We start from the raw sequence: 27,978 nt of genomic DNA on the forward strand, positions 1-27,978 counted from the left end.
TATAAGCCCGGTGTCGGGTGATGGCCGAATCAGTTTAACTTGGGCAATCCAATGAACAACTCGGTCTCGACATCGGTGCTCCTGCTGCTGCTGCTATGTATTGCTGCTGCTTCCGGATGAGCTGATGACTGCCAATAATATGCATGGCACTGAAATTGGAAGCGAAAAACAAGGAACGCTCTGTTAGATTAACGAAATACCAAAAATCAATCAAATGATGATTAGGTACACCAAATGCGAATGCTGTGAACTTTGGATCTGTCTATAGTCCCCGGTTGGAGAACACAACATATTCTTCAGTGAAAATAATATCCGCAACAAAGCAGTATTTCACAGTGGGGTCAGTAACTTAGTGCTAGTAATTTTTCTTATCGATTCAGTTACTTTCCAAGCAGATCCAGTAATGCTCATCGGATCACAAAAACACAGAAATTTGGGTCCGTCTACAGTCCCATATGCATAATTGTATCTCATGATCGTAATTTCCTCGCCAGCAATTTTCTCAACATGAGTTAGCAACTTGGCATGAGTAACTTCTATTATGGAGTCAATCACTTTCTTAACAGATCAAGTACGGGACCATAGAAGAACACATAGATATTTGAGTTTGTCTATAGTTCCATGTAAAAAGGAAAAGCAGAATTGTATCTCGTGAAAGCAAATTTCTCAATGTGGTGGTAATTTTCTCTAGATGGATTAGTAGCTTAGTGCTTGTAATTACTTTTTAAGCAGATCAAACGGTCTCAAGATCATAGAATTCTTATGCGATGCTCAATGTATCTGCTCATTCTAACTCATGCTATTGAAAAAGAAAACTTCTCACAAATAAAGAAAGGTTCAATACAAATACCAGTACAGAACCCTGAAATTAGGCATCTCGTTATGTATCTTCCTTTTCATGAAAACTGATCATGTTAGGACTAATAGAGAGCAAGACAAACTGATGACCAGCATATTTAACCGGTACATCAAACTGTGCAGCACATAATCTACTACTGTTGGTTTGATGGGCAAAAGCAACAAGCCTATTCACTAAACAAGCCTATTAGTACGTTAGGGCAAAAGACATTCTTAATCATCGAAGAACTCTCTCTGGTCTTAGCAGATCATAAAACCACACTACTTGATCATACATGAAACTCGTCGAGAGATTCTATTGTCGGTTTCACAGGTCTGTGCAAAGTGATTAATTATGCGCAGAAGAGTGACGCTGCATGGCAAGTACTAGGTTTGGCAATAAAAGCATTGATGAGAAAGAGGGTTCACCATTGCAAGAAGCTTTGCATTCTCTTCTTTCAGAGACCACTCCTGAAGCACACCAAGCAAAAGTTGCTAAGATTTATATAACCGGGAATTTAACAATGGCGGATGAGATCGGACATGCATTCATCAGATTCCTCCACTTACCTTTGCTTGTAACTGCTGTACCTGATCGTTGAATAACTGCACCTGTAAATCAGATCCATTCCAACATTGTAACTTCCATGTGTGTGTGGATGTCGTCCACATACCTTACTTAGTAAAAAATGAAAAAATCCGTATGATGAACGATTAAATGGAAAGGGCAACGTGTTGCAATATGTTCAGAAACACAATTTGAGAGATGAGTTTGTAGTGGGAAATCGCGAGGTTAATAAACTAAAATAACTCGCTGAATTCTATTGTTCCGTGCCATGCTGATAATTTTCAGTAAGTGTTGATAAGTGTCAAGGAATTATTAAAAAATAAATGATTGGTGACACGCTTCTATAGAATTACCCTTTTTCATAGGTTACAAGCTATCACAGTTGAAAAAAAAAAAAAGGCTATCACAGTTAAGATTAATTTACCAACATTTATTTTCATAACTCTTTGACACTTTGAGTTTATCTAAAATTACCAACTTAAACTAAAGTGACTTACAAACTTTTGTCAAATTAAATTATTAACTAGTTTTGGATTATCAACTTACATTTGACTTATTTACCAAAGTCTTAACTTTTTTTGATTTACCAACTCTTATATTGAATTTCAACTTTATCTGCCTAAATTAGCAACCCCTTGCATTGCTAACCCAGTTGTTTAGAGATTTTTAACATAAAGTAGCGTGATTTACCAATTTTTAACCGTTAAATTGCCTCATACTATTGAGTAACCGACTCTTATTTGAATTATTTAATGATACTTATTCTTTTTTTTTTGTCTGTCCTATCTCTAACTCTCATCTATCTGACTTTTACTCTGCCTCTTTGCAGAGAATGGGAGTCAAACCCCGCACTTGATACTAATGTCCCCACCCCCCAATTCCTTTAACGATTTGCCAACTTTCTTATCTTTTATAAAAGTTTAGTTGCAATTTTTAGCTACGCCTTGTATGTACCAACTTTTTTAGAAATTACTAGTCTTGTTTAAAATAACCGACCAACCTTTCTTCAATTAAGTTGCCAATTAGTTTTGGATTAATTACCATGTTTACTTTTCCAGGTATAATAATAGGGCAAGTCCTAAAACTTGTCAATGTCGTGCACATACATTTTAAAATTTTCATTTGTGCATTTAAGTTGTAAAAATTGATACATTTGGTCCAACTAAGTCCTTTTTTACCAATTCTAATATAAAATTACCATCATTACTTTAAGGGATTTATCAATTTTTTTCCGGACCATTCAACCGACAAGTTGGATTCCAACTTGGATACTTAACGGTTAGTTGCCTCAAGTTCCACATCAGCAATTTCTGTCAATCCGTTTGATGAAATGATCGCATTGAACCATCTTTAAAAGGATGACATTAAAAATAAAAGTTCAAGGACTAAATTAGTAAAAGTTCAAGGATCGGTGGTGTCATTACCTCTTTCATGTAACAGTTGGTAAATTTAAGGTGTTGGTAGAAAAAATATATAAAAAGTTTGTGAAAGATAAGAGATTTTTTTTTTTTTTGTAAAGATAAGAGAAGTTAGTCATTTAACAAAACCAAATAATCTGGTTACGCATAATTAGTTTTTAACTTAATCAGAGAAAAGTTAGTAATTGCAACAATTAGGATTGGTAGTGGGTTTGTAAGTAAGGTAAATTAAAGTTGGTATGTCAACAGAAAAATTTGTAACTTTTTCAAAAAATCAAAATAAATGTCGGTAAGTCAGAAAATCAAAATCGATCGAACCCAATGAGAGAAAATCTGGTACATTAGGAAAATAAAGATTGATAATTCGTATGAAAGTTCCATAGATTTAAAGGGGTTTCGTAAGAAAGAAAAACAAAAGTTAATAAATGATAACAAAAGTTGATGAAACTAACAAAAAAAAAATAAAAGTTAGTAAATAGCTCCAATGGGAGTGGCTAATAAAAAAAGAATTAACAATTTAATTGAACAAAAGCCAGTGGATTATTTAGATAATGTTGGTGAATTCTTAGAAGAGTTAATATATTCTACGGGTTGACAAAAATCAAATAAAAGTGGATAAAAAAGAAGTAAGATGGCTAAAAAAGTTGATAAAATTTTGAAGAAAAGGAACATAGAGTCGTCCAAACAACTCTGGGAAAAAATAATGATAGCAAAATAACCAGGATCTTTGTTTACTGGGAAAAGGAGAACAGGTCAATAACAATGAATGTAAAGGGTGATCTAAGAATGTGTCTAGTTCATTCAGTTTAGGTCTTGCAATGCAATTGCAGTCTCTATTGAAATTGGTTTTTGGGTTCCTAATATTAATTAGTAAAGTCATGTTAGTGGTTTGCGGGAAATTGTTTTCTCTTTGTTTTCTTTCCCTTCTCACCATCTCCATGCCTCCAAACACAGAAGCAACTTGATGAAAAGTTTTCAAGCATCTCTAGGCACAATGAAAAAGGAAAAATATGCCAAAGAGGCATGTACCTTTCTTGCCCTAATGCTGCTCAAACTTCGCTCGAGCTGATCCCCAATCTCTTGGATTTCATCGATCGAATCCGATCCGAGACATTGTCCTGATAGCTTCCTGAGATGGAAAAAAAAAGGGTATAGGAATGCCATAGGTAAAGGAATTAGATATCAGGAACCAATTTGAATCCACAATTAACAACAGAGAAATCTCAAAATTCGCGGACCGTAGAGAAGCTTCAAGAAGCTCAATCTTCCTCTCCATATCCGCGGTTTCTTGCTTCAAACGCTACGCATATACGGAAGATTGTGACAATTATGTCTCCAGTGAACCGAGCAATATTAAACTGAACATATGTAAAATCATGTAGTGGTTAAATCTAATCATAGTGACAAATTAGGTAACACCGCAGGATCCCGCCAAACTAAGATTGCTATTACGAGGACCCTAATTTTCTTGCAGAATTTGTAGCTGCACAATCTAAACCATAGTTGATTCTAGGGCCCTCCACCTCTTGAGATCAAGAATAGGGTTATTATCAAGAACACGGTGCTATACTACTACAAGCTGCAAATACATATAGATAGGTTCACGCCAACAATCACTTTCCAAATTTTCTTCAAGAAAACCATACGATGTAGATGCCCTTGGAGGGTATGTTTTCGAGGTATCAAGTGATGGATGATAAGTGGGGTTTCAGAAGCTGACAGCATTTTAGAAGACCGGTTAAATGTCCAGTTGGACATACAGAGCTCAAAGTAGCATATTTAAATGTTTTAATTAACTTGAAACTTATTTCCCTCGCTATTTATATCAACAGTTATTCTCCTCTCTTCTTGCCAGTTCTATGGCCAAACCACAGAAATAAGAGTAGTGTGGCTTACAATTGTGTTTCATGTCCTTTATCTAACCATAAGAGCACTTTGATAGCACAGCTTGGATGTCTCTCTCAAATTGTTCCCTCCTTTACTATACTAACATTTTTAATTAGATTCTTGACTTTTCCGCTAAAGAGCGAAACGTGCATGAGGTTTCTAGAATTGAGTTCATAAGAGGAGATGGATACTGAAGAATAATTTTAGACATATTGAGACTTTTCTCCTAGAATTGTTTACTAAGTGATTATCCAGTTCCTAATAAGTACACAAATGAGTTTACTGACTCAAACAACACTTATGGAATTCCACATTGCTTAGTTAACCAAATTAGAAAGTATCCCCAGCATTGCTTATGCTTAAAAACCATGAAGCATCTCTCATGTGCCAAAGCACATGGATCATATGTATTCATAACATTCTGAAAGTTCAGTTTTTCAAAGTGCAACGTATACTTCTATTACTTAGTCAAAAGATGTATCCCTGAATGTCCCTTCTTATGTTAGTGTCCCATCAATGGAAACATACACTGTTGATTGATGCAGGGAAAAAGATTTACTAAGTTGATATTTGAAATATTGATTTTTTTATCAAGCTTCAGTATAGATGGATGTGGTGAAAATCCACAACCCAAATAAGAGTCTAAGAAGATTAGGACTCTTCTTGCAGTTGATTTAGCAATCTTATCAATCAAGATTCGAGCACTATTAGGATTTAATTAAGTTTCTTATTTCCAGTAGTTGGAAATTGTTTTTCTTGCAGAGACGTTTCCTATTCCAATCATGTTCTTGTTGAGAGGCTTCCCATCTTAAGTAAGAGTAGGATTTTCAGAATAGTTTATATACTATATCGTAATTCTTCCTATCCATAGAGTTGATGAATATTATCAAATTTTAAGTAATTTTCACTTTAAATTCGCGACTCGAGTGATGCCTTTTTTTTTTTTTTGGTCAGAGACTCGAGTGATGCTTAAGAAACTCTATTTCTGATGTTTAGGAAGTTTTCTCTGTGATGCCTGAAGAAATATATCCATTTTCAGTTGTCGTTCATTGAAAATTCTCTTAAAGTTCTCTATTAAGTTGAGTTCGCTACTTTAAGACATATCATCCTATATAACAATATCACAATAGAAATGACATGTCTTGAGTAGCGAGCGTCAACTTAATAGAGATCTTGAAGAGAATTTCCAATGAATGACAACTAAATTCGAGTAACTTTCTTTAGGCATCACATCTAAACGTCCTAAGCATCTCACCTAGGGTTTCATAAGTTGCACACTTAAGAGTGCATTCCCATCACACACATTTCATAGGAAAAATTGTGAAATATCAATGAGTTTTATCAATTCAATCAAATAGAACAAGTTACAATCATCCGTATAAGCTCTTCTAGAATTAATCATACTCCTAATTGAAATAGGAAGACTCTAAACAAGAAATATAGTAGAATTCATGTACACAAGAAACTTAATATCCCATTTACGACAAGTAGAAAAACTAAAAAGATCCCAACGGTACTCAAATCCTAATTGATAAGCTTATCATAAAATTCTTAATAAATTCAATCCAAATCCTAGTTGTCGCGAGCTTGCAACATCCATTTTCATCGAAACTTTGTAAAAACATTAATACTTGAACACATCGGATCTTGTTGTCTGCATTAGTGGCTATCCATGAACTGTTTTTCCTCAATATCATTACAAAAAACTCGAAAAAGTCATAAATTCAAAAGAGTTAAGTGACAATTTCACATCGCTTAGTAAACCAATTTAGAAAGTATCTCCAACATTACTCCTGCTTAAAAATCATGAAGCATCTCTCATGTGCCAAAGCACATGTATCGTGTGTGTCTATATATGTATATGTATTGTATCTTTCAAAGTCCAACGTTATAACTTAGCCAAAGGATGTATCCGTGATTGTCCCCATCAATGAAGATACACTGTTGATGCAGACAAAGAGATTTAAGAAGTTAATATTCAAAATATTGATGTTTTTAACAACCTTCAGTGAAGATGGATGTTGTGAAAATCCACGACTCACATAAGAGTCTAAAAAGATTAGGCTTATTCTTCTAGTTGAATCAGCAATCTTATCAATTAAGAATTGAGTACTATTAGGATTTCATTAAGTTTCTTATTCCAGGGTTGGAGATTCTGTTTCGTGTGTAGATGTTTCCTATTTCAATCATCTTTCTTGTAGAGACGCTTCCCATCTTAAGTCGGTAGGATTTCTAGAATAGTTTATATATATAACTGTAATTCTTTTTATCCATCAAGTTGATGGATATTACTAAATTTTAGCAATTATTGCTCAAATTCATGATGCGATATTTCTCTTACGTGTGATGCTTAAGAAACTTTATTTGTGAGGCCTAAGCTTCACACATAGGGTTTCATAAGTTTCATACTTAAGAGAACATTTCCATCACACATTTCATAGTAATAATCATTAAAATTCAATAGCATTCATCAATCCAATCAACTAGAAAGGGCTAAAGTATACTGCAAGTACCAAAACTTGTGTACAGTACTCACTTTAGTGCCAAAACTTTCAAAATGATTACTTAAATGTCAATTTTTTCAAAAAAATGCCACTTTAGTGCCAACTTCAATTTGAGCCGACGTGGCTCGCCAAAATCCAACTTGGCCTATTTTTTTATTAATATTTGAGCTAACATGGCTTGCCGGAGTTGGCACCGGAGTGAACTTTTTTCAAAAAATTAAGCACTTAAGTGATCATTTTGAAAGTTTTGGCATTGAAACGATCACTTTTCAAAAAATTTGACACTTAAGTGATCATTTTGAATGTTTTGGCACTAAAGTGAGCGTTATACACAAATTTTATCACTTGTTGTGTACTTAAGCCACTAGAAAGAGTTACAATGATCCATATAAACCTTTTATAGAAACAATCATGCCTCTAGATAGGAAGACTCGAAACGAGAATTAGAATTAAAATAGGATTCATCTGTCACATTTATGACATAAGTAGAAATATCTAACAAAGTCCACAGTTACTCAAGTCCTATTTGAACTAAAAGAAGAATCCAAATCCTAGTTGTCGCAAGCCTGCAATGTCCATCCTCATTCGAAGCTTTGTAAAAACATCGGTGCTTGAACAAATATCGACTTGTTTGATCTCATTGCCTGCATTAGTGCCTATACATTGATGATTCATCATGAATATAGTAAGTATCATTACAACAAACTCAAAGAGGGATTGATTTTAAAGTTTGAAATACCACATTGGGAGTTGAGATCATATCTTTTCATCTCTTGCAATGCAGACAAAACCTAACAAAGAAGCATCTTCATCAAACAAGGGAATTATGGAAGTGAATTTTTGAAGAGATTCAAAGAGAAAAACTCTTTGATCTGCAGGAAATAGGAAGGTACATGATCCAAAATTTTCTGTATCTATTTAGATGACTAGTAGAATAAAGGTTGCAAATTAGTCCATTGCAAGATGGTAATTTTGAATTAGATATATTATAAATTAGCGAGATATTATTTTTTAAGGCATTAAGAATGAGAAAGAATGATGCAAAACCTTTAATCAGCTTAGTTCTACCGAGCCTGGTATAGCATTTGACAGATAAGTCAGTCTGTGAAGACAATTGGTTTCACTTGAATTGATCAAAAGGAAATGAGATAATTGACTTGGGACAAAATAAGTTCATCTGCAACTTACGTTAATATATATATATATATATATATATATATATATATATATATATAGACACACACACACATTCTCATTGAGAGAAAACTTTCTTAAAGATTTATTCAGAAATCGAATGTCACTCGACTCTATCCCTCTTTTTTCAACTATATCATCATCATTAGCATGATCCCTACTTTGTGGTTCCAGTAATCCATTTAAATTGTGCACACATGTAGATGCATGTGCTTTTTTTCACATATGAGGCATATGCGCGGGTCTATGTGTTAAGATTACTGGGGAAAATAAAATTTTCCGCCGTCTGTGTTTGTGTGTTAGATAAGTCTATTTTTTCGTAAGTCCTTTGGAAATAAGTTGTGTACTGTGATGTTGTATGTTAATCCACACAAAAATTGCAGCAAGTTGCTTTCTTTTATGGAGCAAAAATAAAGAAAAATCGAAGTGCTCAACTTGCTTAACTTCTACAAATTGTGCATAAATGCTTGGAATGTACTAGGCCGACATTATTGACATCTCGTGCGTAACAATTCTGGAAACTTGTTTAATTAAACTGAGAATCTCACTGAACTCCTTATGAAGGCACCTGATGTAGCATCATGGAAAGGTTAAAGCACTGACCAGAATATGTTGTTCCATGTCAGCCCGGTACTTATCCGCATCATTTGCTGATCTACGGTATCGATCAATTGTCTTTTGTATTCTGAAAAATTGTAAAGACAGCACATGAGCTCAGCCACCGGGAATGCATTCTCCAAATTAATCAGGTATCATCAAAACTAAAGTAAGTGAACATCAAACAAATTAATGATCAATTTTTGTGAGTCATGCATGACTTCCCGTGAATATGTATCCTCGTCACCCGCAAATAGAATCTGCAAGAGGCATAAGCCTCATCAAGAAGTTATTAGCCTCTAAGTAACTTACTTGCAATGAAAGAAAGAACTTGGAGGAGTCTTGGCTGCCACCTTATACTATGTAGATAATCATGCCAGCAATATTTGTCTTCAAATTTTACCGTGTAACGTCCACGCTCACGCTAGGAAAGTGTATAATGTGTGCTGGTGAAATATATTTGAACGTGAGTGAAAAGTCTTCAGAATTCCACATGCCACCCCATGTCAGTAAGAAGTAAGAATAGCACATGATGCGTGTAAAATCATCAGTTGCATTGTGAAGCAGCACAATGACTTAGGACTTCTCGGAGAAATTATAAGAGCAAGCAGTCGAACCTACATTTAACTTGTCACTTCAAGGGTTTTTTGTGCCGGTAAATGAAGAACACTGAGTTCTTACTTGGTGGAGCAACTAAAATGGCAAACGTGTACGATGACGGTCACTTTTTGACATAAACACTCTTATGAATAAGAAATCCAAGAGATCAGGGTGTTGTGTAATGTTAGCCTTAGTCTGTTATACTAGTGAATGCACTCGATCCCATAAAATCACCGCTACACAATTCTAGTTAAGCCCATACTCTTATTCACCTTTCAAAGGACCATATAACCAAAAACATATGAAGTTCAAGAGGTCTAGGACTGGTTTCGCAGGCTATTGTTTAGGGTTAAAGTACAATTGAAAAATCGACTTGAAAATCTTTTGCCGGTTTTGTTTGGTTCGGAAAAGAGATTACATTACTTATGCGTGAAGTTTCGATTTCAATGAACCATGATTTGACATGCTTCTTGATTATTGCGGTAAATAGATAACACATTATTCACTTGTCTGACTAATGTAATATGTATTACATGAAATTGTTAGTTTTTGCCTTGCGATATGGTCATAATCTTGAAACATGGATTTGTATGATTTGTAAGATGACCCAGATAGGGTACATAAAATAGTCTTAATTCATGTCTAAGTGGCGCAAGAACAACAAACTGAATCAAACAATGTATGGTTTGAAGGCTTCACCCCTTTCAATTTTAAGTTTGGTCTTCTTCAACATCTTTCCAAGCGATCAAATTTGTCTGGAAAGGATCTACTTCGAACAGATTAGTACCTAACCACGAGTACGCTAACTATCATCAAGGAGACCAATCCCTAGGAGCAGCCTCAAAACCTATAACACTTCAAAAATTAACACCAAATGGCATGTTCATTTCATATCAATGTGGACTGGGGGATGAAGGCTGAATTGTAACTTGTCAAAACCTGAAGGACCAAACAATATCAGCCCCTAGTTGCACTAACATCAAATAAAGTCTCATTCCCCAAGACAAAGTACTCCTAACATGTGAAGTAGCTGGAGGAGATCAGTACTTGAAAGATATTCATCAATTAGTTTTCTCAGGAGGACCATTAAGAAAGATGGAGTCCAACTCCAATGCAACAGCGCACACAGTGAATGCCTTTGATCATCAAATCCCCCGCATCTAGCCATTTGATTAGGTACACCTCAACACATTGATTAGCCAAAAAAAGGAAAAAGCGAGAACATGGATTTTATCTCAGCTACTTTCGGTCTGAACAGAAGTCATATTGCTATTAAAATTGTCTGAAAATGAGAACTAGATTGGTCATCATCATGGGTTCAGTCCATGATCGAAGGTGAGAAGTACTAATGGTTTGACCAAATACCAAAAATGATAGAAAAGGAGAATAAGAAAAAACCCACATGCCATGATGCTGTCCCTCACTTACACTTTACAAACACACAGCATATATATGTGCATATGCCCTCATTTTGGATATAAGAAAGTTAACATGGCTCAATCGTGTTCCCCATCTAAAATCAACTCGAGAAATTAAAAAGTCAGTATGGGAACGCACTCGGAATTGCTGGAGAACTCGTAAAGCTTTCCTTTCTGCGAGAAGATGATCACGGCGACTTCGGCATCGCAGAGGACTGAGAGCTCGTAAGCTTTCTTCAGCATCCCGGTCCGGCGCTTCGAGAAGGTGACTTGCCGGCTCGTCGGGTTCTCGATTCGCCTCAGCTGAATTTTGCCTCTCGCCATGATAAAATCCTCCCTACACAAATGATGGTCATCAACCCTAGAATGACAAGTACTCATACACAGCGATGACCTTAACAGAATATACCGCAACGATCAAAAACCACAACTCACCAGGGACCTTGTGCAGCTTCAACCAGCTGAAGACTTTATCTTCCTATCCTCCTCCTACTGTCTAGACTTCAGACTGAAGTACTTGAGAGGCTAAAAACACTGCAAGACTAATCACACACTTTTTTTTTTCTTTTTCCTTCAAACAGACATGGACTATATCATCATTCGAACACAAGTCAACAACCGCAGAACGAAAATGGTCGGAGAAATATAGATTTGCCCAGGGTGTTCTCTTCTCTAAGCCACGAAATCAGAAACCCTAGAGAGGGATGAGAGGGCAAAGACAAAAAACTAAAAGGCAAGAATGAACGCGAAGGATCTCTCTCTTTATTTTGTGGCCACAAACATAGAAGGAAAAAGAAAAAGACCCATTATTCCAAATTCAACGATCTTCTACTCGAGGCGAAAATGGTGTGATGTACCCATGAAAAGGAGAATACAAACAAAGTGGGAAAGAAATAAGGAGGAAAACAAAGCATTCAAGTTCGACCGAAACGGCAATGATTAATTTGGTAAAAGAAGATTCAAAGACGCAGATGGGTTTTTTCTTGTTTTGGGAAAATTAAGAAAAAGAGAGTAAAGATGGAAATACAGAGAGGTAGAGACAGAAGGTGGACTGGCCTGTGGGACATGCGAAAGAGAGAGCATCAAGAAACGAAACGGTGAAAATAAATAATAAAAATAAAAAACAAGAGAAAAAGGCCGCACGATAAATATGCGAATTGTCGACATCATCGTACCACGACGTGACAGTTGACCAATGGGAGTTTGACAACTGCGAAGACATTATCTCTCACTTAAAGCCAATCTTTAAGCCCTCCACTCGATCAATCGAAAGAGATTTTTTTTTTAATTAGATTAATATTACGAAAAATTTTAAACTAATATATCTATAATAAATTTACTTCAAATTATTTTTTTATCACGAAAAATTTCAAACCGGTATAGTTATAATAAATTTACCCCAAATTATCTTTTTAATCACCAAAAATCCTAAACTGATACACACAAATTTACCATAAATTAATTTTTTTTACCACAAAAAATCTTAAATTGATATAATTGTGATAAATTTATCCTCCATTAAACTGGATTAATACCACGAAAATTTTCAAACCGATACCTCTGTGACAAATAGAGGGTAAAATCCCCCAAAATGATACACCATTTCAATTGTCACGTGTGATACAACTTAACACTTTAACGGTTATATTTAACGAAAACTAACATATGGTAAATTTATCATAGATGTATCAGTTTACGATAAGTTTGTCACAAGTGTACCAATTTAAAGTTTTTTATGGTAAAAAAAATAATTTTTGATAAATTTGCCACAAGTATACTAGTTTGGGATTTTTTGTGGTACCAACCCTTTTTAATTTGGGCCAATAATATGAGCCCTCTTGAGTTTGACTTGGTATTCCAAGAATTTTTTTGAAGAAATACAAAATTTTAAGGTCAAATGGATTTTTTAAAGTGTAATTGAAAGAGTATATTAGAAATCAACTTTGATTTAAATGTTGTCTGAAAAAAAAAAGTCTTGTAAAGGACTTTATGTATATATTTTTATATAAAGAATTAAAAAGAAAGAAAAATATACTAGCGCACGCCGGACGTCGATGAGCTACATCTAGCATGGTCGGTTGTTGCTTGAGGTGATGCTACCTCAAGCAAGGGCTGCCTGAGTTCAAGTGACCCCAAGTGAGCAAGCATCCTCAGGCAAGGCTCACCGGCAACGTCGCAAAAGGCGACATAGTGAAAAATGGTAATGGTAAAACTAAATTTTCAAAAGTTTAGCGAGTGGAAAGTCGGAAGGAGAAAAAATGCATTATCATTTTGAGAAAGCTTGAAACCCAAATCTAGTAGACCTTGCATTGAGCTAAGGGTCTTCGGAGAATTTTGGACATTTAATGCATCTCCCAAAAAAGTTGTCAAACTTGCCCAATGACCTTTAACGATTCAAAGTCATTTTCAAAGCCGAACAAAACGCTTGGCCCTCTCTTATTTGCCATTTTCCCTTGCACTAATTTTCTAGTTTTCTTTAGGCCAACCATTTTTTTTTTTTTTTCACAATCATAAGTAGTGAAAAATACATTTTTTTTTTCAGAAAAAAGACTGCAGAACCCTAAAATCAGTTATGCGTTACTTTAACCTACCTCGACTAGCAAGCTCATCAAGGAGTATCAGCCTATCTTTTCTTTATATTGGAGAAATAGTTAGTTTTTGTTTATGGATAGTTTAAAAATTCCATAAAAAGAAATCTATTAGGTTGTTCCACCACTCAATATAAAAGGTTGAGAGATAATTTAGCACTAATTCACTTGTTTCTTTCTCTTCCTCTCTAATCTTAAGTTATTCAACGCCCTTAAGGAAAGTGATGATCGTAATTACTCATGGAGCAACAAAAATTATCTAATATTCATTTTTAAGCTAATAATAGGGTGTTGTCACTCTTTGAGGACTTCACTAATTTTCAATGAATGTAGTAGTCACCTAAGTTATTAGGGGTGAGCGGTTCCAGGTTCCTTACAGATTCCACCTAGAACCTAGAACCTACCTATCGGAACGGATTCCTCATTTTTTGGAATGTGAAACCTACCCATCATACCTTGGAACCCGAAACCTACCATGTCACAAATTCTAGGGTCGGTTCCAGAGTACCCGAGAAGCTATCAATTTCTTTTATTTTCTTTTATTTTTTTTTCATTTTTAGTTAAGCAAAATGAAAGTGAACGTAACAACATCTAAGAGAAAGTAGAGGTGAGTGGTTTTAAGTTCTATACAGGTTACATTTGGAACTTAAAACCAATTTATTGGAACACGTTTATCATTTTTTTTGACCTAAAACCTAAAAATTTGTTTGGCTCCAGATTATACACTCATCATTAGATGCCATAGAACATTGTAGGATCATGCAAAAACATATACCAAGAAAAATATAAAAATTTATTTCGGGATCTAGGGTCCGGGTTCCGGGTTCTAAGTAATGGAACCTAGAACCTACCCGTTAAAATAGGTTCCTCAATTTTTGGAACTTGGAACCTACCATGCATACCTTGAAACTTGAAACTAGACCGGATCCTATAGGTTCCGATTCCAGGTTTTCGATTCTACCCTGGAACCATGCTCACCCTTCTTGGTTATATGAGTCGGATGATTATTGGAGACATATAGATACGATTTGTACTCACAAAAGATATCCTTGAAGAAGGTTAGACATGGCCGGTTCGTCCGAACCGACAGTTCCGGTTCCTAGAAAAGGTGGAACCGGAACCGACCCTTGAAGGCCCGGTTCCGATTCCGATTCGGAATCGCCGGTTCCTGGGCCCGGGGACCGACGTCGCCCCAACCTCAAAACGACTCTTCTCACGGTCGCAACCGAAACTATGCACAACACTCCACCGCCCGAGCCTCGAAGAGGAGAGAGAGGGAGGAGAGCTGGAGGACCAGAGGGGGCGTCATATGGAGGAGAGAGCTCACGGGAGTCGGCGAAGGTGGAAACACGAGCGGGATCGACCATACCCATTTATCCCTTCGGTCCTCACCATACCCATTTCTCCCTCGGCTCATCCTCACCATACCCATTTCTCGACATCGGACCCATTTCTCCCTCCGTTTGTCCTCACTATACCCATTTCTCCCTCGGCTCGTCCTCACCGTACCCATATCTCCCTCTCGACATCATACCCATTCTTTCCCCCCGGGCTTCCCCCTCCCCCCTTTTTTTTTAAAAACGGGACGGAACCATGGGCCCGGTCAATGGGCCGGTTCCGAGCCCTCGGTTCCATTTGGCCATGTCTAAAGAAGGTACTAGCGTGGTAATTCAAATTCAACTTTTGAGCAAGGAAGATAAGGATGTTTATTGGGAAAAATACCAAAAAAGCCATAAATCTATAGTATTGGTACCAATTCAGTCTTAAATTTTTTAATTGAACCAGTTTAGTCCTAGACATTTTTGCATTGGTACTAATTCAGTCCATCCCGCTAATTATGACGAAACCACTAATGTGGAAGCCGGTCATTCTACGTAACACCGCCAATTAGGGGTGTCCATGGTCCGGGTTTATTCGATCCCGGTATGGAACCGAGGATCGGACCGGTAGTCCCGATCCCCAAATTTTTGGGACCGGAGACGGGATCGAGACCGGACCGGACCAGGACCGATTCGGTCCGGTCCTAGTAGAACCGCTAACACTAACAGCTTATAGAAATCTAACCTTTGGATCTAAACTAACAACTTTCAATTTTAACCATCAACCTAATAATACATACACATGATGATTGTTCAACTATTACATGAGATCGAAGTGACCGAGTGAGGATGGAGACGAGGAGAGGAAGTGACGAATTGACGACGCATAGTTCCGGCGGTAGGTCTCGCCCGTGGCTGCAAGATGCAAGAAGAGCGACAATGCCGACGAGCAAGAGATGAGATCGTGAGAGGAGCGAGCGCCGAGCAGAGCTGTATCGCCAAGGCGAGACGCAAGCTTTAAGCGAGAGGAGAGGAGTGAATATCAAGCGGAAGATAAAAAAATTACGTTAACTAGTTCTTCAAAAATTTCTAATTTTTTTTTCTAATTGTGTGTGTGTGTGTGTCATAGAATATTATTCTCATGAGACTTAAACCTAACTTATAATTATATATACTTTAAGTGGTCCAGTACAAGAGGGTTGGTCCGGTCCCATCCACCATGGAACTAAGGACCAAACCGCCTAGTCACTGGTCCCATTTATTGGGACGGGAGACCGAAACCCCTCCCCCCTCAAGGATCGGACCAACCTAGCCGATCCCGGGCCGATCCGGTCCAGTTTGCTCACCCTTATCCCCAATGCCAGTGTGACATTTTTTTATAATATTGAACTAATATTTTGCATCTTTTTGTTATTTTTATTTTTTCCTCACTTTTTTTCTTCCTTTTTTGTTTTCACCGATGGCCGACGAGGGCTGGCGTTGCTTAGGTGAGGTCACCCTGGACCCTCTCCTATGGCCGATGAGCCTCGCCCTAGCCTAGGCACGGTTCGAACTCCTCCTCCTTCGGGCGAGGTCCGGCGAGGGGGGCCTCGCTGGCTACCGGCAAAAAGAAAAGGGAAAGGAAAGAAAAAGTTCAAAAAAAATATCGTTAAAGAAGGTATTAGCGTGGATTCAATTCCAAGCTTAAGGAAGATGAAGATGTCTCCTTATACTTGCTTGATAATGACATGTTTCCTTATACTTGCTTGATAATGACATGTTTCGGGGATTAATATGATGGATTTGGAACAAAGGTTCGTCGGGCATTCTTTCATGACTTTTCTTCCATCAGTCTTTGCTTTCTCTATGGCTTCTTCCCTAGCTTTCTAATTGCCGATGACATTCTCCTCATTTTCCCCAAGTTCCCATTCCTATGATATTAGTTACTTCTAATATTTTGATGGAAAAATCTTGATCTTTAATTTAAAAACACAGAGAATGAGGAAGGTGGAACTAATGTAATGCGGGGTTCACGAGGACACCAAAGTGGCATGGACTTTTTCATTAAATCGCATATCAAGATCGTCATATGTACTAATATATTAAGCCAAAACACGCACCCTCACGTATATAACAAATCTTAACACACTATTTAGTCCCACTTGACTATTCCCAATTAGTTTCTTTCAACAACTATGTACATTATATGGACAAATTACTAAAAAAAAAATCGATGGACTTATTGTAATTGTGCCAACTCACCGGCCGACCTTGACCCCTAAGAAGTAGGTTAAAGTAGTGAGTTGAGTAAGTCCCCCGAAATGACATGGCCCAATAGGAAAATCTCAATGAATTGGGTTAAAGAATCTCTTCCTAGTTGCTCTGAAAAAAAATTAGGAAATGACCCGTAATTCGATCTTGGTCTATTTGAGATTGTTCCTTTTAATCGTAAGCTTTGGTGCGGTACATGCAACACAAAGCACCAGTTCAAGCATCGAATACCCAAAAAAGGACCGAGCGAGAACAGAAGGAAGGGAATTGGGTTCGGGTCTAGGTTGATGTCAAACCACATTCTCTCTTTCTTCCATGTACAAATCTATGCGAAACCCTTGTCTATGCTATGGTTTGGCAAGGTATTTGTGGCCTTGGGCGAACTAAAGCGTTAAATAGCACCCTTTTGTTGCCTGCACAATTTCATAATGTTCCTCACCAACGATTCGTGGTTGAAGAATAGTTGACTTTGCCCACTCTGCGCTTTCTTTGACCACTACTCACCGATCAACTAGCTCTATAAGAAAATGGATTTTTCCTTCTCTCTTTTTTTTTTATTTCTTTTCTTTTTTTAAGTCACGCGGGACAGCTATCCGCACGTGTCCCAAATTGACGTCCATAGCTTCATTGATTCATTGAACCTTGGGGATAACCCTTAGACTTCTTTTCCTTCTTTTCCACGTTGTCTCCGAATCCATTTGACTAATTCCCTGAAGCTTCACATCGAGCTATGAAACGCCTTGCTTGTGTTGTTGCCTTTGTTAATCGAGCCTAACCAAAGCGTCTACGCCCAATCATTTCGGATAATGCTTGCATCCTCCGTATTACCGCGGCAGCTATCTCCTGTGAACAAATAGGCTCTTTTCACTTTCTTTACTTTGAGAAAGATGGGCCAACTCTTATTATATAATATTATTAAAGGCCCCGGTTCCAGTGTGCTGAACGAGATTTTGAGACTTCTGACAAATCCCCCGCTTGAGAAGCCGTTGGGATCACTGCACTTCCACTTGACACCTGTCGTAATGATGGTGTGCATGGCCAAGGAAGCATCGTTTTTTAAGTAAGATGTACAGCATTTACTATTTCCATGCCATGATAGGAGTGCTTTCCAATGCCGTTCCATTCGCACGAAGCCAAGCCCTTATGACATTTAAAAACTCCTCAACTTCAACTAAAGAACATAAGGTGCTGCTAAATGGAAGGATCTTATCAACGTCTTGCTTTCTTGGTTTATGCATTTAAGGCAAATATATCTACTCGCGATTCGTGTAATAGAATAGAGTATTGCATCAACCGCGGATCATACCACTTGCGAGGTAACCTCGCAAGGCAAGGGGACACCTTGGCATGTTTGTCACGTCGTCTCAACCCTCAAATGGGCACTACCCAATCTAGTCTTATAAGTAACATTCCTATCCTCACCATGGTTCCTTACCTCAACAAGGTACAAATATCCATGGACAATGCCTTCCGGCCCGATCTTAGGCCCCGAGAAGAGATCTAGCGTTACGCAATCTTTCTAAGAAAGTCATTTATATTACAGTCATTCACGGCTGAATTTATCGTGCTATGGAACTACCTCGAATCGATTCAATTGGTATAGAAGTTGTAACATGATTTGGCCCATACCTCCCTCCCTTTGCCCATGAATTTGATTATTTCGATGGATACGGGGATGCGGCTGAAACTTTACATGTGGAAGACGCCATCCGGAGGGGTCATCATTCCCCTAGAAATTTCAATGAATAGCCCAACATTTAAAGCAAGACTAGAATTCTCTGGCTCAGCAGTGTCTTCGTACAATTTCGGTTCTATGATGGAATTGTCCGATTGTAGCTCGACACACTACTTTGAATAAAAGAAAGTAAAATTCAAAATAACAACAATGTCTAGTGTGTTGTGAGAGCCCAAGGCATTTATAGGTGGAGAAGCTTTTGTCAAGCACCTCCCTAGAATGCATTCCGATCACTAGCCCAAATCTCCTTGCAACAATGAATCAATTGGTTAAATTGAAAAGATTTGGAACTCCAACTCCAAAGGTCCGTCAATAAATGACAAACCCCATTATACAGCTTTTGTTCCACTAGAAAGTATATTCTCATACTGAATTAATCATTCAAATTCAATCCTAAACCTTTTTTGTTTTGCCAATTAAGTTCTAAACTTTTTGTATTTGTGGCAATTCAGTCCATCCGGCCAATTTTGACTAGAAATCACCGATATCGCGCGGCCGGTCTGAGAAAGAGAAAGAGAAAGAAAAAAATGAAAAAATAAAAAATAAACAAAAGTTTAAAAAATATTATAATATTATTAAAAATTATTTACTTTAGCGTCAGTTGTGCCATGTCAGCTAACAAGCTGGGCAGGGATTTTGATGAGGAGAGGACCCACCCAAATTCACTCAGTTCTGACCAGGGACCAAGAAGAGGGGCCTGTTGTCTTTCTTGTCTAAGCTTGTCCATATTCTTATTTATCGCCAGGCAGTATGCACTGTACATCTTAGTCATCCCATGTGTTACTTGGTATCCCAGAATGTCTTGTCCCTCCAATCCCTTCCAATTAAGGCATCGCCTAGGAAATATGTCATCACTCGTGAATTCATGTGTAAGCTTAACTTCTGTCAGGGTGAAAAAAGTTGGACCTCGTTGTTTGGGATGGAATACAAGTCTACTAGATAGCCTCATTCTGCAAAATGACAAATTTTGAATCCAGAATGGTTCGGATGCCCTGACCCATTTGTCTGCATGCACCTACGTTGAAGAAAATCATAGAGGGGTGATGGATTGACATCTTTTGGCTTAGCCAACCTTAAAGAGGGGTCCACTGATGTTGAAATGCACGCAAGTTGTTTGAAAATATGCTCAACAGATATGTATCTTTCTTGGAATCAGCTGTCGTGTGATACAAATGTGAAGCCCAAGGTGCGGGCAAGTTATTTCCTTTGCTCCGCCGATTCTTCCTTGAGCATGTGTCCTTGTCATTGCTCATTTCTGATCTGATCTTTCTTTGCCTTCGCTATTCTTACTCTCAGATTTTTCGAAATGACTGCCCTGAATCCAATGTAGATGTTGTTGTGACGGTGCTAAAAGAGAATCCAGCTCACTAAAGATATAACTAAGTGACATTGCAGCAATTCTTACTATACACTATTGAACAGGTATTACTAGACTTGTGCCGGGTGATGGAGAATCAGACTTTCCGGCAGTCCAATGGACAACCCGGTCTCAACATCTGCACTCCGGCTCCTCTGGCTATGTATTGCTGCTACTCTAGGGTAAGTTGTTGACTGCCAAGGATTTGCATAGCACTGAATTGGAAGAAAGAAAAAAACAAGGACGCAAAACGCTTTGTCAAATAAATGAAAATAACAAATGCAATTGAACGATGATGGGGGACCTAGAAACCTTCACTTAATTAAAATGGGGAAAAAGCTGAAGCTCAATTAGAGATTTAAAAATGAAAAAAAAAAAATAGAGATTTACAGGCATTGGACAAGCCTTTCATTAGATCAAAAATAGGTGATGAAGCATCCACCTATGCAGCCAGATCTAGAGGAACGGCGACTACAAGCCCTACGCCATCTTCTGGATTGATCCCGATCGCTGCCTCGCCACCAAGTTTGACGATTACGGCTCGATCTGACCTATCTGGAACGAACAGTTCACAATCCTTCGAGCCCTCCGACTCCCCGATACCGTCCTCTCCCTCGAAGTTTTCCACTCTAAACCCTCAGGACGAGGGGCGAGGAGGCAGTGGGAACGAGGGCTTGCGAGAGGAGGATGGAGACCGAGAAGGGCAGCGCGAGCAGCGCGGAGGTCGAGGTGAAGTAGTGGTAGTTTTGAAGGAAAGTGTGGATCGATCTTCGCAGGATCGTCCTCGTCGAAGCCATCGGCGTTCTTCCCGCACCTTCTTCCATGGAGAGGAGGTTAGGACAGAGGCATGAAACGGGTGGTGTTGTGCGTCTCAATGCGTCATAGAGGAGAGCCTTGTTTGATGCTTCCTCCTCTTTTCAAGTAATTTTGCCCGACGAGCAACAAAAGATGGAGATTCAGAATTGCAATTAGCAGTTTGGATCCTTAATTGATTTCCAGGTAAAGTTAGAATTGATTCTATTTTATTTATCATCATTTTTGGGAGAAGAATAAGGTCCATCGATGCAACAATTACATGAAATAGAGTTATTTTCTTGTTTTAAAGGGTAAATTCTTTTTAAAAAAGGGGGAAAAAAATAATCAGGAAAATCGAAAAACCAAACCATACCAAACCGAAAAATTCGGTTCGGTTCGTATTCGGTTCGGATGGCAATTCGGTTCGGTTCATCCATTTACCATAATGATTTGGTTCGGTTCGGTTATTAAAAAAATCGAACCGAACCATACCATTGACACCCCTAGACAACGGGCTATCGTGGGCGGACCAATGGGACTGCAACGACGACCTGCCTCCGGCGACAGCGTCCGAGGACCGGAAGAAGCATAAAGACGGGTCGAAGTCCGGGAAGAAGAAATTCAGCTTACAGTGGATGAAAGAGCTGTGCAAGAAGTCGCACAACAAGTGACGGATCCTGCTTCAGGCAGAGATCCCAATTCTCGCCTTGGGAATGTTGTTCATAGGAAAATTCCTTTTGTGATCTCCATCGGTTATTCATGACACAGGAACACATTTCTTTCCTCACATTATGCAGAAAAGAAATTACCTGTTAGAGGCTTTGGTAAATTTTTTTCTTTTCATCATTTCTATAGTAAGTATTCAATTTGACCCATTAAAGATCACATCGGTGCAAATTATTCTTTCAATATCGATTACACGCATATGAACTTGTCGTTCATCTATCAAGTAAAATATTTTACTTAAGCACCGTAATGTCGATTAAAGGTCATCACCATTGATGAATTTCATACGTTGTCTTCTCCTATATTGAGCTTTACATTGATTGGACGACAAAATCTGCTTGTTTAGTGGAATAACGCCAAAAAAGAGGTTTACACAATATATAAAGACGCCTAAGCAGTTAACTTCAAGGGTGATTGGTTTGAGGATGGGCTAGTTGCCACCTTGAAACCGAGAACCAGATCAAACAGGCCGGCTCCAAGTTTGCGGAATCGAGAACCAGCCCACCTGGTCCTAGACCCACCTGATCCTAGATCCACTCGAGATAGGAACCGATATTCTGCCAATCGTAATAATCACTACCAGAGTTTGCAACAAAAGTTCACAAATGCATCCACCGTCTACAATACGCATCACACATGAAAGTGGGAAATTAGGGTTTTGGAAATTTGGAATAATAAGAATTAACAAAAAAAAGAAAATCAATCCAATCCGTGTGGGTGGATCCACACTTAGAACCGGTCCAATATTTACGAGTTTCAAATTTGAGGAATGGGGAACCACTGAAAACCAACCGATTCGATACAGTTTTTTCCTCGTCCCTAGTAACTATTTTTTTATCTAGTGTTATCGTGAGTCAAGATGGCCAAACAAAGAACAAGTGAAAACAAGAAAGTAGCCTTGTTCATTAAATTAGACTTATAATTAAGAAATGAATACGTGCATGGGCAAAATGCATGGCACAATCAAGTGGCAAGCAATTGCACGATAATTTGTGCTTTTTTGTTGCCCATTTGTTTGCCAACACTGCAAAACAAAACACAGGTCTAAGCCGAGTTCGTGCCTTCTCCGCTCTATCTAACCTACGATATCCCTTGGCAATTCGATCACCACCCAATTAGTATAAGAATAAATTCACACTACGTCCCAAATGATAAACTATTGATACCATGTTGACAATTCAAGGAAATGGACAAAGTTTGTACAGAAAAAACCAAGTGCATTTTGACATCTCTCAAATCAAAGAAATGGACGAAGTTTGCAGAGAAAAACCACGTGCATTTTGACATCTCTCATCGCTGTCGATGGCGATGATGACCGGCTGCCAAATCAAAGGTAAGGATAGGAGCTACTAAAACTTGGGGAATCAATGGCATATCAACCCATCTAATCGGCAAGTTAGTAACGATTAGTCGAATCCAATTCAAGTCCAACATATAGTAAACCGCTCCTTAAAAAACATAATCCTATCGTCAATCATTTGAAAACAACCCCGAAGGAGTATAGAAGACTATCCTAACCTGACAAGTACTGTTGATATGCTTTTCTCAGCAAATCCAACTTCGTCTGGACCTCTATAGAATTCTAACAGATGCATATGAACTCATAAGCAGAGCCAAACCAATCCCAAAGTTGGGTTTAGAAGTTTTCTGATAAAGATGCAACATTACCCTTGAAGGAGCAATCAAAGAGAGCAAAGATATGCAGAACCTCCATTCTTGCAACTACTACTTGCAAATTCCAATGACAGGAATACAGGTTCAAATTACAGAACTAAACAGAACAGTGTTAACAAGTCTTCCACATATACCTTCTTTTATTTGTTCCTGGCAGTGAAAACCTATAATAACAATAGGGAGTAAACAATTCTACTGGTACAAGTACAACAAGCGCTCGCCAAATATTGGCGAAACACCTCGAGACATTTTAAACTTGGGATGATTATTGCCTAGGTTGAGAGTTTATCAACTCTAATCAAATACCACAGTACACTGCAGATTTTTTTTTATTCCTTTTCTAACTCCCTTTTCTCAAGATAGCACCCAAATAAATACACAGCCGTCTGCGCGCAAACCGCACGCGGTGCGAAGATTGACAACACAAGGTCGCCAGACGTGTTTCACATGGATGGCTCAGTCACCAAGCAATTCCATGTAGGGAACGATCGGAACAGATCCTCCAGCTCCAAGACCGAAACCTAACCATTTCTTCACACCCCAATTCCAAGCTGCGCCATATCACACGAAGTGAGAATGACATATGACTACCAGAGAAAGTGAGGCAGCTTCAGATGCCCCCTAATTCCTCATTTTCAATTTATGTCAATGCCCTGTTTGATCCTAAAAGCAAGGCACAAAAAAGAAAACAGCATTGCTCGTAGACCAAAGCCCGACAGAAGCCTTACTCATCTTCAGCCACGGATTGAGGAGGCCTGTGGATCTTCGTGGTGGAAAGTAGAATCTGAGATAGGAACGCTACCTTCCATCTCATGGCGCTTCAGAAGTTGATGCTTTGAACAATCTGAGCAGAGCAGTTCCAGACAAAAGGTTTCCTCGTATTCATTGTCATTAATGCACCGACCACACTGAACACACCGAGCTATGCAGAGTGTGCAGGCCCTACATACTTGAGACGCATGTTCCTTACCCTGACAAACCTCAGCAGGGCAGTCATAGACCAACCTCAGTTTCTGGCATCTTGGACACGTCTCAATATCAATGGTACGATCATCCTCACATGATAAGTACATACTCTCTCTGTGATAGAAATATGGCTTGAGGGCATTCAGGTTCTGCTGCTTCTCACTCGTGATCCCCAACAAGAACTTCAACTCCTCAAAATGTTCCTCCGTTACCCCATAAAGCCCACCAATCCTAATATGCTTTACTCTGAGGGTACCCATCGACTTGAAAGTTCTCAGGCTACGCAAAATGCTATTAATACTAAGTCTTGTGCAGCCAGGGACACAGAGCTGTGGAAGGAAGGAAAAAAGGTTTAGGTCTCCATAAAAGACAGATTGAAATTTACAAGAGAAGAATAGATCACACAATATTGAACGTATCATTAAGAAAGGACACACGCCAACAATGTGAAACAGATAAAACATCTCCTCCTGACTGATCTCAATTCCTCTCCTGAGAAGGAACCAGTGAGCGATTAATTGAGATACCACAAAGTCCAACTCGAGCTTGGAACCAGTAAAAGACATCAGATAACTCCTCCTATTGGACAAAGTCATTTCCCATATTCCCTCCTATCAACAAGCTCCTACTTGCTTTTACACATACTAGTGTCCATGCATGGGCTACACGCATTATTCGCGACCCTTCTTCATTCCTCTTGCGACATGATAATATAGATATTACTCTTAAGAACTAAAAGTAAATATTTAAGTCAACAACAAACATTGGATTGACATTTTGCTATTCTTTCATGAACCAAAAGATAAATATTTATTTGATATCAAAAAGAAAATGAGAAGCCTTCTAGATTTCCACTGGCACAAGGATGAAGTAAATTGTTGCACTGTAATTACAACCCAGTAATTTCACAAAATGCAGTTTTCCATTGGGAAGTGGATATTTACCTTCTTTCATTTACCTATTTGTCCTCTTTCTTTGCCCAGTCCTACCCTTTCCTCTTTAAAATTAAAAAGCATTATTGTTTAAAAGTGAGTCAAATGCCAATTTTGGCTAGATTTACATGACATACAGGGCACAAAAGTGAACTCGCAGACAAGGAAGCTCAACGAAAGAAATTATGCAGTTTAAACAGGAGACAGAACCACCACACGTACCAAGTTCTTTCTTAGGAGGAAGAGGAGCAAAAGGAGGGGGAGGGGGTGCCAATACCATGAATGACAAACATGTTCATCAAGAGATGCAAATAATCAAACAAATAGAGCATCTCATAGATATAGACGATAATGTTGTTTAAACCCCCACTCCCAATACGTACCATTTGAAATATCCTCCCACACTTCAATTTCATCATGTAATGAAGAGTGTGGTGAATAATAAACAAGAGCAAGAATCAAGAAAAAAAATAAAACCCTAAAAGATTCAAAAATACCTTGCTGAGCTTTGGATTACTGTCAAGGACACGCTTCAGACCATCATCAGTGATCCTTGGGCACTCTACCAGACTCAAGCACTGGAGAGTACCTTGAGCTCTATTGGTCAATTGCATAAGAACTTCATCAGTAATCTTGTCATTCAGAGGATGATGTATATGTAAATTCCTCCAATAGAAGGGGTCATTTCGAACTGTAGACCGGACGGATTTGCAAACACCCTCGACAGCAAGAAGATCCCGCACACCCAGATAACCAAGAGCCAAAGAAAATGCTAAGTGAGGTCCATTGACAAAGGAACAAGTTCCAGCAGAAAGCTCGGGGTCTTTACTTGAGTGGTTATCAGGAATTCCGGAGCTTCCACTGCTTCCATGAAAAAAGCCATCCATATCATCAGACACCCCAGAAACTTCGTTCTCCAGGGAACACCTACCATATTCACCAATGGATCCGAGGCCAAGATGGTAGGGTGCATTTACATCTTCCGTTGCCTCAGGACATTGATTGCAGCTGCTTATTGATTCAAAGCCAACATGGCAGGATACCTGTAGCGACTCCATAACCTCAGATAATCCCCCAAGTGCATTTGTCAATCCAAACTCCCCATCACAAGGGTCCTGTCCCTTTATGACCTCCTCTGAACACCCATGATGTCCACTTGATGAACCCAAATCCAAGGAAGATGCATCTCCTGCTTCCAAGGAATCGGGATAACCAGAAAATTCACTCATTGAACCAAAAGCAACATCACAGGAGCCATGCGCACTTTCCTTCACCCCATAGCGAGGAGGCATGCTACTGGATGGAATAGAATTGGTATTAAACCCGATTGTTCCAGGAAAAGCCTGGAATTTCATCGCATTATTCCAGAAAAAATTCAACCCGGCAAACAGCTGGTAATCATCAGGACTAGCCCCAGCAAAATCACTTGTGTAGCCACCATAATTCATCTCCAAATCCTCGAGCCAACCAGTTATAGCCGTAAAAGTGGTGCTTATATCCATCCCGAATGGATCGGAAGGCAAAAGGTCGAGGATCTCATTGGAAACTGAATCCTGAGAGCAGCCACCACCATCACATCTACTCCTTCCATAATCCAAACAATCCTTAACATCCCCCTCCAAAAGCCAGGGCCTATCGGCACCATCCACCTTATTCTCCGAAACACCCTCCACAATGCACAGATTGGCAATCCTAATCGGGGACATGTCTTCGGGTAGATGAGCAGCGAAAACCGGACGATGAGAGAAGTTCAAAGCCATCTTATCTACAGAAACGGCTGATGCCTATACAAAAGCTGGATTTTTTTTTTCTCTCTTTTCTCTTTTTTTGGTTTTTCGATTGGGAAAAGCAGGAACGGAACTACAAAAGGAATGGGGGCGCAAGAACGTGGAAGATCTAAGCGAAGGAAACCCTCAATTTCAGATGGCGAACTAAAAAAAACGCATCGAAAATCTCATAGAGTTTCACGAGTAAGGAACCGAGGAAACCCTAAAAAAAAAAAAGAAACTCCCACAATGGAACCGAAAATGATAAACTAACAGTCAGATCCTCATGTAGCTATACAGGACAAGAATCAATGGAATATATTTCTCCCTCTCTCTCTCTCTCTCTCTCTCTCTCTCTGCCTCTCGCTCTCTCTCGCGCTCTCCCTCTTTCAGACGGTACAGAGCTAGGGTCAGAGAAGGAATCGAATTGAAATCCCCCAAAAACGAAATCAAAGAATGGGAAGAACCCCAACACCGTATCAAGAAAACCCTAATCTCGCTCCCAAGAACGCAATCGACGAAACAAGAAACGGAAAAGGAAACCCAATTTCCCTCTGGTACCGAATCGAATCCTCCTGAAGCTGGAATTCAAAAAGAAGAAGGTAAAAAAGAGAGAGAGAATGTCGAGGGGGAGGAAAAAAAAACCTGTTTTTTTTCTCTTTTGGAGGGGCGGGGGAAGGAGGAGGGAGATCTCGGGCGTCCCTGTCTGTCACCGAAGAAGAAGAAGAGGAAGAAGAAGATGAAGAAGGATTGAATTCGATCAGGAACCAGAGAGAGAGAGAAAACGAGAGCAGGAATCAGGAACCAGGGGGAGAGAGAGAGAGAGAGAGAGTGATGGACGAGGGAA

General features: G+C 38.8%; 2 protein-coding genes across 7 annotated transcripts; both read right to left on the reverse strand.

The window, feature by feature from the left end:
* Nucleotides 1–4: 4 nt before the first annotated feature.
* LOC115738915 (MADS-box protein AGL42-like) lies at nt 5–12,000 on the reverse strand. 3 transcript variants are annotated; one of them, XM_030671721.2, is made up of 9 exons: nt 11,679–12,000; nt 11,459–11,515; nt 11,163–11,360; nt 9,012–9,093; nt 4,062–4,123; nt 3,853–3,952; nt 1,408–1,449; nt 1,267–1,308; nt 5–149 (listed from the first exon to the last, which is right to left on the reverse strand). In XM_030671721.2, the coding sequence occupies exons 3-9, from the start codon at nt 11,345–11,347 to the stop codon at nt 30–32; spliced, it is 633 nt and encodes a 210-aa protein (XP_030527581.1). In that variant the 5' UTR covers nt 11,348–11,360; nt 11,459–11,515; nt 11,679–12,000; the 3' UTR covers nt 5–29. The 3 variants fall into 3 exon arrangements, with proteins under 3 accessions (XP_030527581.1, XP_030527580.1, XP_048130346.1); XM_030671720.2 differs by lacking the exon at nt 11,679–12,000 and having other exon boundaries at nt 11,163–11,384; nt 11,459–11,672; XM_048274389.1 differs by lacking the exon at nt 11,679–12,000 and having other exon boundaries at nt 11,163–11,356; nt 11,455–11,672.
* Nucleotides 5,807–27,978, reverse strand: LOC115738905 (F-box protein SKIP14). 4 transcript variants are annotated; one of them, XR_007197482.1, is made up of 4 exons: nt 25,863–27,978; nt 24,196–24,762; nt 23,906–24,018; nt 5,807–5,818 (listed from the first exon to the last, which is right to left on the reverse strand). XR_007197482.1 is itself a non-coding variant. In XM_048274380.1 (3 exons), the coding sequence occupies exons 1-2, from the start codon at nt 27,123–27,125 to the stop codon at nt 24,202–24,204; spliced, it is 1,824 nt and encodes a 607-aa protein (XP_048130337.1). In that variant the 5' UTR covers nt 27,126–27,978; the 3' UTR covers nt 23,507–24,018; nt 24,196–24,201. The 4 variants fall into 4 exon arrangements, 2 of the variants coding, with proteins under 2 accessions (XP_048130337.1, XP_030527564.1); XR_007197481.1 differs by having other exon boundaries at nt 23,906–24,762; nt 25,863–27,967; XM_048274380.1 differs by lacking the exon at nt 5,807–5,818 and having other exon boundaries at nt 23,507–24,018.

Source organism: Rhodamnia argentea, chromosome 1, assembly GCF_020921035.1.
Source record: "Rhodamnia argentea isolate NSW1041297 chromosome 1, ASM2092103v1, whole genome shotgun sequence".
NCBI classification, from domain to species: domain Eukaryota; kingdom Viridiplantae; phylum Streptophyta; class Magnoliopsida; order Myrtales; family Myrtaceae; genus Rhodamnia; species Rhodamnia argentea.

Bases quoted from the DNA above. Each gene is read 5' to 3' on its own strand.
- LOC115738905 (XM_048274380.1), bottom strand. From the start codon at position 27,125: ATGGCTTTGAACTTCTCTCATCGTCCGGTTTTCGCTGCTCATCTACCC. The intron at 24,763-25,862 runs GTATTTTTGAAT...TTCCTTCCACAG, and splicing joins GTAATCCAAAGCTCAGCAAG to CTCTGTGTCCCTGGCTGCAC.
- LOC115738915 (XM_030671721.2), bottom strand. From the start codon at position 11,347: ATGGCGAGAGGCAAAATTCAGCTGAGGCGAATCGAGAACCCGACGAGC. The intron at 1,309-1,407 runs GTAAGTGGAGGA...GGTGTGCTTCAG, and splicing joins TACAGCAGTTACAAGCAAAG to GAGTGGTCTCTGAAAGAAGA. The intron at 150-1,266 runs GTGAACCCTCTT...TTCCAATTTCAG, and splicing joins ATGCAAAGCTTCTTGCAATG to TGCCATGCATATTATTGGCA.